Here is a 12,534-nt window from a genome sequence, read left to right as displayed (position 1 = left end):
AATGAAAGCATGTCTTTTTGAAGCTGGTAAGGATGGAGGTTGTTCTGAACCAAGAAGGAGAAGCTCTTGTCCCCATGTTCGCTGGGGTCCTGAGCCTCTCCTAGGTGTTGGAGGAGCTGGTAAGAAAGGTCATGGCTGCGGGGAGAAAAGAGATAACAATCCCAGAGAGAGCTGTTCTGCAAGGTGGAGTCTGGAGAGATCCTGTGAGAGGGAAATGGGGATGGGAAGAAGCCTCTGAGGGGTGCGTGTGATGAGCACATGGGTCAACAGTGAGCTTTGATGGTGCCAAGCAGTTTCTGGCCTGGGACGAACTCACCAGGGTGTCAACCAGCTATGCAAACAAAGCATGTTTTTGAAGGAAGCGAGGATTACTATCAGAAGACGGACTCGTGCTGCTGGTCCAAGAAGAAAAGGAAAATGCTGGTTCTCCATATTGTGATTTCATGATGTCTAATAATATTACGAAGTAAATACCAGACAATATCTCACTCATGTCTCCAGCACCGCCTCATTCATAAAAGACGAACTGCTGTTAAAATTTATGGTCTCCTGTAGTTTACTTGGTGTTGGTGTCCATATCATACTTGGGAAAGGTCTGGCTAGCTGCTTCTTGTTACCGGGCTGGCCAGATGTTTTATGACAAATAGACACAGTTGGTTTTTGCAATTACCCGCCAAGTGTGATATTTAGCAACTAGACAGTTGGCTGCAGTCTTTCAAATATGATGCTTGTGGAGAGAACAATTTATGTTAATCATTGAAATGCCTTTCCAAGTTATTAGCTTTCAGTTTTTATTTTCCCAGTGCTTTTTCTACACATCCATCGAAATTGTCAATCCTCTCTTATTTTGTCAAATAATAATTTGTATGACTAAAATATTTTAATCATTGGCTCTAAAATGCTGATTAAATAGCCAAGGATAGTTTAATATCTACTTTAAGGTATGGGTGAATTTTTGAGGAAAATAAGTTAAAATATATGTTTGCTTTTATTTACAAATATGAGCACACAAAAGGCTCACTGATCCTGAGAGTCCTATGATCGGAAGTCCTATGCCTTCTCTTTTGAGAAGTATCAAACACATAACACAGGCTTCCATCCTGCTTCCCTCCCCCCATCCCTCCCACACTTGCTCTTCTTGATTTCTTGGCTATCTAAATTCAACATGTCTGGAGGGTATGTTGGCACCCTCAAAGCAAAAGGTGCCTGGGATGAGCAAGGTTGGTCTGTGGGGAGTGCAGCTGTTCTTATCTCTTCACTCCTTGGTAGACAGCTTGGCACAGCTGAGCTCTCCGGGGGGTAGGCTAGCCTGGTGATCTTGGATGACCTTTGAGGGGACAGAGTTGGGGTGGGCATCTTCCTCTGTCCTTTGGAGGTCATCTTGCTGGCACACTCAAATGCCAGAAGGGGATCTGACTCTCAAATGGCATGCCTTAATCTACAGTTTTATTCAGTTGAAACTCAAATTTGGGATCATGAAGTCTTTCTAGTATTCAAAAGAATCTCATTTTTTCTGAAAGTATCCAGCTTAGTGGCAAGAACATGGACTGTGCACCCTGCTGCTCGTTATGTACACAGATGCCCAAGAGCCAAGTGCTCACTGCCAGCCCTCAGTCTCCAGGGAGTCCGGAAGACTGAATGGCCAATTACTTACCCATCCACTTCAGGAGAGCGACCTCCTTGTTGGTCTGGGCCCTGTCCAAACTGCCTGGCGTAGAAATCCAAGACATATTTGCACAAAGTGAAAACCCAGATTTAAATGTTGTGCTGAGCTGATTTATCACTATGGAGAGAGACTACATCTCTATTTTCTCTTTGGGATTAAATTGATTTATCTGTATAATAGTGACTAATTGCTTTAAAATCTTCAAGGGAGAAAATTGCTGTAAATAGTGAAAGCAGACACAAACTAAAAAACAGATGACCCAGAACTTTTCTGCGTGGACCCATTCGGGTAGCCATGTTTTCAGGCAAGTATTCTGAGGTGGTTAAGTGGAACTGAGAGATAATTTGATGTGATTAGAAGTGAGTTACCTCGGAGCCAGATACACCCAGTTTTGAATACCAGTTCTGATTCCTGGTCGCTGAGGAGCGGTGTCTATGCTGCTTGACCTCTCTGAGCACTTGTTCCTCATCTGCGAAATGGAGACAATAATGGAATGGATCTGATGCTTATAAAGCACCCAGTGTAGCATGTGACCCAAGGAAGGCAATACAAAAATCACTCTTATTTGAAGACCATCCTGTTAGGGGGACTGAATTTTCTTTTTTTTTTTTTTTTAAAGATTTTATTTATTTATTTGTCAGAGAGAGAGAGGGAGAGAGAGCGAGCACAGGCAGACAGAGTGGCAGGCAGAGGCAGAGGGAGAAGCAGGCTCCCTGCTGAGCAAGGAGCCCGACGTGGGACTCGATCCCAGGACTCTGGGATCACGACCTGAGCCGAAAGCAGCTGCTTAACCAACTGAGCCACCCAGGCGTCCCGGGACTGAATTTTCTTATGTTGTAAAATGTTCATTGCAGAAGTGTTGACTAAATATAAATCTTTGTCATGTGTCTAGTGAAATATTGAGCAAAATATAAAGGAAATTCAATGGCATTCATAGCTCATCAGAACATACAAGTTTTGGGAAGAGGTGGGAAGTTACTTTGCCCCCTTTGATATGAGCTGTTTAAGAGAGTGAATCTATAGGTTTGATGCTAAAATCCCCCCCCCCATTTTAAAAAGGCATTTTTAGTGTTCCCATGGACCATGGTGAACTAGACTCCCTGTTTCTGAGTTCGTTAAACCACATGTACTATGTTTTTAAAATGCTTCCTGACCCTGGCTTGAGGCCCTGAATAGAGGTCCGTCAATAGAGGTCCTTCTTAGCTAACCCCACCCTAACCAACCTCCCTCATCAGGCCCCCAACCCCAGGCCTAGTAACCTGGCTGTGATCATTCCAGAGCCAAGTGCCAGGCACACAGGGACAACCCCATGTCCCCAGGGCCAGTTCTAAGCCTGCTCACTGCCTTATGTCTTCCTTTCCAAGGAAACCACAGTGAAGACATTTTCCCACAGTGCCTCCCCCGCCCCGCCTTGTGTCCTACCGTTAATTTCCTGTGTGGCCCCTTCTGACATGACACATGCTCCCTCTCTTAGGAGAATAAATTATCTCTCTTTTTTCCCTACAGTTTTATGAGGTATAATTGATAAGTAAAAATTACATATATAGAATGTGTAGAGTGTGATGTTTATATATATATATGTAAATATACAGCAATAGCTTGTATGCAGCCTTTCTCCACTTTTTGGCTACACTTGTGTTGCTACAGGTTCTTAATTGGACCCTGGAACAATCCTAGGGCTATTTTCGTATGTGGATAGCGGTCTCATTGTTAGTTTGTGTGGGGAATGAAATCCTGTGTTCCCTTCTCTGCCATCTTGCTGATGTCACTCCCAAAATGATCTTTGTGACTGCAGTTGCCTACTGATCCGCTGGTCTTGCTATATCTAAGTAAGAATGAGCCCTATTAAAATACCATGGTCCTAACTCAGGAAACACTGGATGTTGTTGAGGATTTGGAGAAAAGGAAACCCTCTTACACTGTTGGTGGGAATGCAAACTGGTGCAGCCACTCCGGAAAATAGTATGGAGGTTTCTCAAAAAGTTAAAAATAGAGCTACCCTATGACCTAGGAAGTGCACTACTGGGTATTTATCCAAAGGATACAAACATCTTGATTCGAAGGGATACATGCCCCCCAGTGTTTATAGCAGCAATGTCCACAATGGGCAAAATATAGGAAGAGCCTAGATGTCTGTCAACAAAAGAATGGATAAAGAAGATGTGTCTCATATATAGGTATATACATATATATAATGGAATATTACCAACCATCCACAAGAATGACATCTTGCTGCTTGCAATGATGTGGATTGAACTAGAGGATATTATGCAAAGCGAAATCAGTCAGTCAGAGAAAGACAGATAGCATATGATTTTACTCATATGGAATTTAAGAACAAAATTCATGAACACAGGGGAAGGGAAAGAAAAATAAGATAAAATCAGAGAAGGAGACAAACCATAAGAAACTCTTAACTCTAGGAAACAAACTGAGGGTTGCTGGAGGGGAGGTGGATGGGGGGGATGGAGTAACCGGGGGATGGGCATTAAGGAGGCACGTGATGTGATGAGCACTGGGTGTTACAAGCAACTGAAGAATCTCTGAATTCTACCTCTGAAACTAGTAATATCCTATATGTTAATTAAATTGATTTTAAATAAAACATTCTTTAAAAAATAAAATAACATAGTTCTATAGAATTGATGCTCAAGGCTGTCTCAAATCTCTTCAAGGCATTTTAATAAAAAAATTTTTCTTGTGCACATAATACTGACAGTTGAATATGTAAAGAGCATATGCGCAGTGTGTGCCCATGCTGTCTCCCTGAATGAGGGACCAGACCAAACTCTGGCATTTCATTTTGTGTCTTTATTTCACGGTATTGTTGCTCAAAACCAGAGTTTACTTTGAAGTAAAAATAACAATTGGAAAAAAAAAAAGTAGGGTCCTGGAGGCTCCCTGGTTTTCACCATCTGCATTCTCTCTAATAACTATTGTATCACATCAAGTCATTGCCACACCACTGAGAAACTGTGCTCACCTGAAATGCCATGTGTGTGTGAAGAGGCCTATATCGTATTTCCAGAGGAAGTATAATTTTGAGTTTTCTCCTCTGGCTGAGTTTAAAATTTTAATTCTAATGTGACAGTAAAAATGAGTTGATCTATCACCGTTGGATTAACAACAAACCAGTTCTGCGGATGGAAATCCTTCATGTCTGGGGCTGCTGACACAGTGGCTTTATAGTTCCATGGCCAACAGAGATTTTCACCTAATCGGGGCTAGCTAGGTTTCTGACATTTCCGTTTTTCCTTTAAAGAATTGGAAAAGGAACATTTTTCATGACACAACCGTTAGTACTTCTTATGATAATAAGAGGTTTTAAATTAGATATATTTTTCTGACATATCTATTTTCTTCCTCAAGTTTGTTTCTTAACATTAAGCTGTAATGATATGTTTATGTTACTATATGTGTGAATTTATTTTGGTGTTTAAAATTTTCTGAAGACATTGGATAATTAAAAGCTTTTCAGAATTTGAATGCTATTTTTATCAGAAAAGTTGCATTTATTTTCCCGGGAATGATGTTTCCTTCTATCAGGCTGTGGCTGAAGGTTCTCTAGTTCTCTTTGCAGCTACTGGTAACTGGCGGGTTTATAGTTAATTTACAACAGGACAGTTTCAGCATGGCAGTTTCTAAGACACCGTGATAAATAATTAGGTAACCAAAAAGGATAATGGTTAAGAGTGGGACATCAGTGGTCAGATGCTTGGGTTTTCATGCTGGATCTAGATCCAACTCGCTATGTGGCTTTAGGCAAGATACTGAACTGCTTCGATCCACTTAATACATATTAACACGGTGTCTGCTTTCCACGTTGATCATTTGTCTATACTGATACGGTATTTCGTAGAACATTTGCTATGTTCTCAACAAGGGGAAATTATGCTAACCTAAAGCTACTTCAAATACCATTTAATTATTTTCGTTATGAAATTTGAAGCCTATTAAACATTTGTCACTTATTTTTTGGTGATGTTGCAGTATTTGTCTTTATTATATAAGATAAGGCAGAGAGATTCTTGTTTTTATGTATTTTTTTTTGAAGATTTTATTTATTTATTTGGCAGAGAAAGAGAGATCACAAGCAGGCAGAGAGGCAGCCAGAGAGAGGGGGAAGCAGGCTCCCCGCTGAGCAGAGATTTCTCCATGCGGGGCTCAATCCCAGGACCCCCGAGACCATAGCTGAAGGCAGAAGCTTAACCCACTGAGCTACCCAGGCGCCCCGAGATTCTTGTTTTTAAAGGAAAATGTCAGAGCAAGATTACCTTGAAGTAAATTTAGGCAGCATATTAACAGTTAGATATAATAATAATATCCTATTTAAAATGAAAGTCTGTGTATAATACAGAACAGTAACCATAGGCCACATTTATTGACCAGGCCTCGCTTCCTGTACAGTTTACTCACAATGTCATTTATCATCACACCAACCAAACAGACTAAACTCCGGTGCTAGGCGGCTTTTACAGAGGTGGAAACTGAGGTGTCCAGAGTGTGGGAGACTTCCCCGCACTGCACGCAGAGTAACTTACATCAGGTTTTAAACCCAGACTTTCTGACTCCAACTTTGACCTACCTAAGAACTAAACATAAATCAATCCAACATAAATCAATTCAGGAAATATTTATTGATGACACGTTTTCCTCAAGGCTCTAGAAATTCCCATTATGCCCTCAGAATGTGGGGGGAAATAAAAAAGTATTATAATATATGGATTTACCCCTTAAGGTTCTTACAGATTTCAGAATCTGGTATGTATAATGTAGTTTTGCATTAAGTTAATGAAATAATACATGCCTTTCCTTTATAGCCTCGCAAGACATGATCTGCTCTGAGGGAATTACAGTCCAATACATAATAACAACATTAAAATATCCCTTCTTCACAGGAAGTAACTATCTACCAATATTACTCTAACTTGAAATAGTAAACTCAAATGGAGTAGTCTGTTACCTAAATTTGGATTGCCTGTTTCGATATTTAGTTAGGTTATGAACTTGACTATGAGAGCCATCAAGGGTAGACATTTGGGTGGCTGAGGAAGAGCAGAAGTGCTTGTGTTTTTGGTGGGTTGGGACTGGTGGGTTTGTACTCTGAAGGGCATCAAAGACACCGAGCACTTAAGAGGATAAGAGTGAAAGCCACCAAAACAGAGATGAACTTAGACTAGCAAAATTCCTTTACTTTTTCAAAGAGTTTTTTTAGGGCATTGTTTCCGGTTTAGATATTACAGAGAGTAAATGGTTGTTCTAATGGAGAAACAGCTTAAAAAGGTAGAAATTCTCACAAGAGGCAGTACCAAAGGCTAGGGACCTAATCAATACAGACATTGGTAATATGTCAGATATAGAGTTCAGAATGATGATTCTCAAGGTTCTAGCCGGGCTTGAAAAAGGCATGGAAGATATTAAAGCAACCCTCTTGGGAGATATAAAAGCCCTTTCTGGAGAAATAAAAGAATTAAAATCTAACCAAGTTGAAATCAAAAAAGCTATTAATGAGGTGCAAACAAAAATGGAGGCTCTAACGGCTAGGATAAATGAGGCAGAAGAAAGAATTAGCGATATAGAGGACCAAATGACAGAGAATAAAGAAGCTGAGCAAAAGAGGGACAAACAGCTACTGGACCATGAGGGGAGAATTCGAGAGATAAGTGACACCATAAGACGAAACAACATTAGAATAATTGGGATTCCAGAAGAAGAGGAAACAGAGAGGGGAGCAGAAGGTATATTGGAGAGAATTATTGGAGAGAATTTCCCCAATATGGCAAAGGGAACAAGCATCAAAATCCAGGAGGTTCAGAGAACCCCCCTCAAGATCAATAAGAATAGGTCCACACCCCATCACCTAATAGTAAAATTGACAAGTCTTAGTGACAAAGAAAAGATCCTGAAGGCAGCCCGGGAAAAGAAGTCTGTAAGGTACAATGGTAAAAATATTAGATTGGCAGCAGACTTATCCACAGAGACCTGGCAGGCCAGAAAGAGCTGGCATGATATATTCAGAGTACTAAATGAGAAAAACATGCAGCCAAGAATACTATATCCAGCTAGGCTATCATTGAAAATAGAAGGAGAGATTAAAAGCTTCCAGGACAAACAAAAACTGAAAGAATTTGCAAATACCAAACCAGCTCTACAGGAAATATTGAAAGGGGTCCTCTAAGCAAAGAGAGACCCTAAAAGAAGTAGATCAGAAAGAAACAGAGACAATATACAATAACAGTCACCTTACAGGCAATACAATGGCACTAAATTCATATCTCTCAATACTTACCCTGAATGTTAATGGGCTAAATGCCCCAATCAAAAGACACAGGGTATCAGAATGGATAAAAAAACAAAACCCGCTCTTTCTGCCGCCATCTTGGTTCCGCGTCCCCCGCACAAAATGCCTGGTGAAGCCACAGAAACCGTCCCTGCTACAGAGCAGGAGTTGCCACAGCCCCAGGCTGAGACAGGGTCTGGAACAGAATCTGACAGTGATGAATCAGTACCACAGCTTGAGGAACAGGATTCCACACAGGCAACCACACAGCAAGCCCAGCTGGCAGCAGCTGCTGAAATTGACGAAGAACCAGTCAGTAAAGCAAAACAGAGCCGGAGTGAAAAGAAGGCACGGAAGGCTATGTCCAAACTGGGTCTTCGACAGGTTACAGGGGTTACAAGAGTCACTATCCGGAAATCTAAGAATATCCTCTTTGTCATCACAAAACCAGATGTCTACAAGAGCCCAGCTTCAGATACCTACATAGTTTTTGGGGAAGCCAAGATCAAGGATTTATCTCAGCAAGCACAACTGGCAGCTGCTGAGAAATTCAAAGTTCAAGGTGAAGCTGTCTCAAACATTCAAGGAAACACACAGACTCCAACTGTACAAGAGGAGAGTGAAGAGGAAGAGGTTGATGAAACCGGTGTAGAGGTTAAGGACATAGAATTGGTCATGTCACAAGCAAATGTGTCAAGAGCAAAGACAGTCCGAGCCCTGAAGAACAACAGTAATGACATTGTAAATGCTATTATGGAATTAACAATGTAACCATCTGAAAACGAGGACTTTTTTTTGGTGTTTCAAAAGAATAACTGCAGCTTGGTTTGAAATTTGTACTGTTTCTATCATTAATAAAGTTATGGCTTCTTGTTGGATGAAAAAAAAAAAACAACAAAACCCATCTATATGTTGCCTACAAGAAACTATCTTAAACCTGAAGACACCTCCAGATTTAAAGTGAGGGGGTGGAAAAGAATTTACCATGCTAATGGACATCAGAAGAAAGCAGGAGTGGCAATCCTTATAGCAGATCAATTAGATTTTAAGCCAAAGACTACAATAAGAGATGAGGAAGGACACTATATCATACTCAAAGGAACTATCCAACAAGAAGATCTAACAATTTTAAATATCTATGCCCCTAACATGGGAGCAGCCAACTATATAAACCAATTAATAACAAAATCAAAGAAACATATCAACAATAATACAATAATAGTAGGGTACTTTAACACTCCCCTCACTGAAATGGACAGATCATCCAAGCAAAAGATCAACAAGGAAATAAAGGCCTTAAATGACACACTGGACCAGATGGACATCACAGATATATTCAGAACTTTTCATCCCAAAGCAACAGAATACACATTCTTCTCTAGTGCACATGGAACATTCTCCAGAATAGATCACATTCTTGGTCCTAAATCAGGTCTCAACTGTTATCAAAAGATTGGAATCATTCCCTGCATATTTTCAGACCACAATGCTCTGAAGCTAGAACTCAATCACAAGAGGAAATTTGGAAAGAAACCAAATACATGGAGACTAAACAGCATCCTTCTAAAGAATGAATGGGTCAATCAGAAAATTAAAGAAGAATTGAAAAAATTTATGGAAACAAATGATAATGAAAACACAATGGTTCAAAATCTGTGAGACACAACAAAGGCAGTCCTGAGAGGAAAATATATAGCGGTACAAGCCTTTCTCAAGAAACAAGAAAGGTCTCAGGTACACAACCTAACCCTACACCTAAAGGAGCTGGAGAAAGAACAAGAAAGAAACCCTAAACCCAGCAGGAGAAGAGAAATCATAAAGATCAGAGCAGAAATCAATGAAATAGAAACCAAAAAAACAATAGAACAAATCAACAAAACTAGGAGCTGGTTCTTTGAAAGAATTAATAAGATTGATAAACCCCTGGCCAGACTTATCAAAAAGAAAAGAGAGAGGACCCAAATAAATAAAATCATGAATGAAAGAGGAGAGATCACAACGAACACCAAAGAAATACAATTATAAGAACATACTATGAGCAACTCTACGCCAACAAATTTGACAATCTGGAAGAAATGGATGCATTCCTAGAGACATATAAACTACCACAACTGAACCAAGAAGAAAGAGAAAGCCTGAACAGACCCATAACCAGTAAGGAGATTGAAACAGTCATCAAAAATCTCCAAACAAACAAAAGCCCAGGGCCAGAGGGCTTCCCGGGGGAATTCTACCAAACATTTAAAGAAGAACTAATTCCTATTCTCCTGAAACTGTTCCAAAAACTAGAAATGGAAGGAAAACTTCCAAACTCATTTTATGAGGCCAGCATCACCTTGATCCCAAAACCAGACAAGGATCCCATCAAAAAAGAGAACTACAGACCAATATCCTTGATGAACACAGATGCGAAAATTCTCGCCAAAATACTAGCCAATAGGATTCAACAGTACGTTAAAAGGATTATTCACCACGACCAAGTGGGATTTATTCCAGGGCTGCAAGGCTGGTTCAACATCCGCAAATCAATCAATGTGATACAACACATTAATAAAAGAAAGAACAAGAATCATATGATACTCTCCATAGATGCTGAAAAAGCATTTGACAAAGTACAGCATCCCTTCCTGATCAAAACTCTTCAAAGTGTAGGGATAGAGGGCACATACCTCAATATTATCAAAGCCATCTATGAAAAACCCACGGCAAATATCATTCTCAATGGAGAAAAACTGAAAGCTTTTCCGCTAAGGTCAGGAACACGGCAGGGATGTCCGTTATCACCACTGCTATTCAACATAGTACTAGAAGTCCTAGCCTCAGCAATCAGACAACAGAAGGAAATTAAAGGCATCCAAATCGGCAAAGAAGAAGTCAAACTATCACTCTTTGCAGATGATATGATACTATATGTGGAAAACCCAAAAGACTCCACTCCAAAACTGCTAGAACTTGTGCAGGAATTCAGTAAAGTGTCAGGATATAAAATCAATGCACAGAAATCAGTTGCATTTCTCTACACCAACAACAAGACAGAAGAAAGAGAAATTAAGGAGTCCATCCCATTTACAATTGCACCTAAAACTATAAGATACCTAGGAATAAACCTAACCAAAGAGACTAAGAATCTATACACAGAAAACTATAAAGTACTCATGAAAGAAATTGAGGAAGACACAAAGAAATGGAAAAATGTTCCATGCTCCTGGATTGGAAGAATAAATATTGTGAAAATGTCTATGCTACCTAAAGCAATCTACACATTTAATGCAATTCCTATCAAAGTACCATCCATTTTTTTCAAAGAAATGGAACAAATAATCCTAAAATTTATATGGAACCAGAAAAGACCTCAAATAGCCAAAGGAATATTAAAAAAGAAAGCCAAAGTTGGTGGCATCACAATTCCGGACTTCAAGCTCTATTACAAAGCTGTCATCATCAAGACAGCACGGTACTGGCACAAAAACAGACACATAGATCAATGGAACAGAATAGAGAGCCCAGAAATAGACCCTCAACTCTATGGTCAACTCATCTTCGACAAAGCAGGAAAGAATGTCCAATGGAAAAAAGACAGCCTCTTCAATAAATGGTGTTGGGAAAATTGGACAGCCACATGCAGAAAAATGAAATTGGATCATTTCCTTACACCACACACGAAAATAGACTCAAAATGGATGAAGGATCTCAATGTGAGAAAGGAATCCATCAAAATCCTTGAGGATAACACAGGCAGCAACCTCTTCGACCTCAGCCGCAGCAACATCTTCCTAGGAACATCACCAAAGGCAAGGGAAGCAAGGGCAAAAATGAACTTTTGGGATTTTATCAAGATCAAAAGCTTTTGCACAGCAAAGGAAACAGTGAACAAAACCAAAAGACAACTGACAGAATGGGAGAAGATATTTGCAAATGACATATCAGATAAAGGGCTAGTGTCCAAAATCTATAAAGAACTTAGCAAACTCAACACCCAAAGAACAAATAATCCAATCAAGAAATGGGCAGAGGACGTGAACAGACATTTCTGCAAAGAAGACATCCAGATGGCCAACAGACACATGAAAAAGTGCTCCATATCACTCGGCATCAGGGAAATACAAATCAAAACCACCGTGAGATATCACCTCACACCAGTCAGAATGGCTAAAATTAACAAGTCAGGATATGACAGATGCTGGCGAGGATGCGGAGAAAGGGGAACCCTCCTACATTGTTGGTGGGAATGCAAGCTGGTGCAACCACTCTGGAGAACAGCATGGAGGTTCCTCAAAATGTTGAAAATAGAACTACCCTATGACCCTGCAATTACACTGCTGGGTATTTACCCTAAAGATACAAACGTAGTGATCCGAAGGGGCACGTGCACCCGAATGTTTATAGCAGCCATGTCTACAATAGCCAAACTATGGAAAGAACCTAGATGTCCATCAACAGACGAATGGATAAAGAAGATGTGGTATATATACACAATGGAATACTATGCAGCCATCAAAAGAAATGAAATCTTGCCATTTGCAATGATGTGGATGGAACTAGAGGGTATCATGCTTAGTGAAATAAGTCAATCGGAGAAAGACCACTA

At 40.1% G+C, this 12,534-nt stretch overlaps 1 protein-coding gene across 1 annotated transcript; it reads left to right on the top strand.

Moving 5' to 3' along the window:
* The first annotated feature begins 8,025 nt into the window (after positions 1-8,025).
* On the top strand, positions 8,026-8,838 carry LOC125082131 (nascent polypeptide-associated complex subunit alpha-like). The gene has a single exon (XM_047697391.1). The coding sequence runs from the start codon at positions 8,070-8,072 to the stop codon at positions 8,715-8,717; it is 648 nt and encodes a 215-aa protein (XP_047553347.1). The 5' UTR covers positions 8,026-8,069; the 3' UTR covers positions 8,718-8,838.
* Positions 8,839-12,534: the final 3,696 nt, after the last annotated feature.

The sequence above is a fragment of the Lutra lutra genome, chromosome 12, assembly GCF_902655055.1.
Source record: "Lutra lutra chromosome 12, mLutLut1.2, whole genome shotgun sequence".
NCBI classification, from domain to species: Eukaryota; Metazoa; Chordata; class Mammalia; order Carnivora; family Mustelidae; genus Lutra; species Lutra lutra.
Note: the sequence above shows the minus strand (reverse complement) of the source record. Positions and strands in the feature narration are given on the sequence as shown.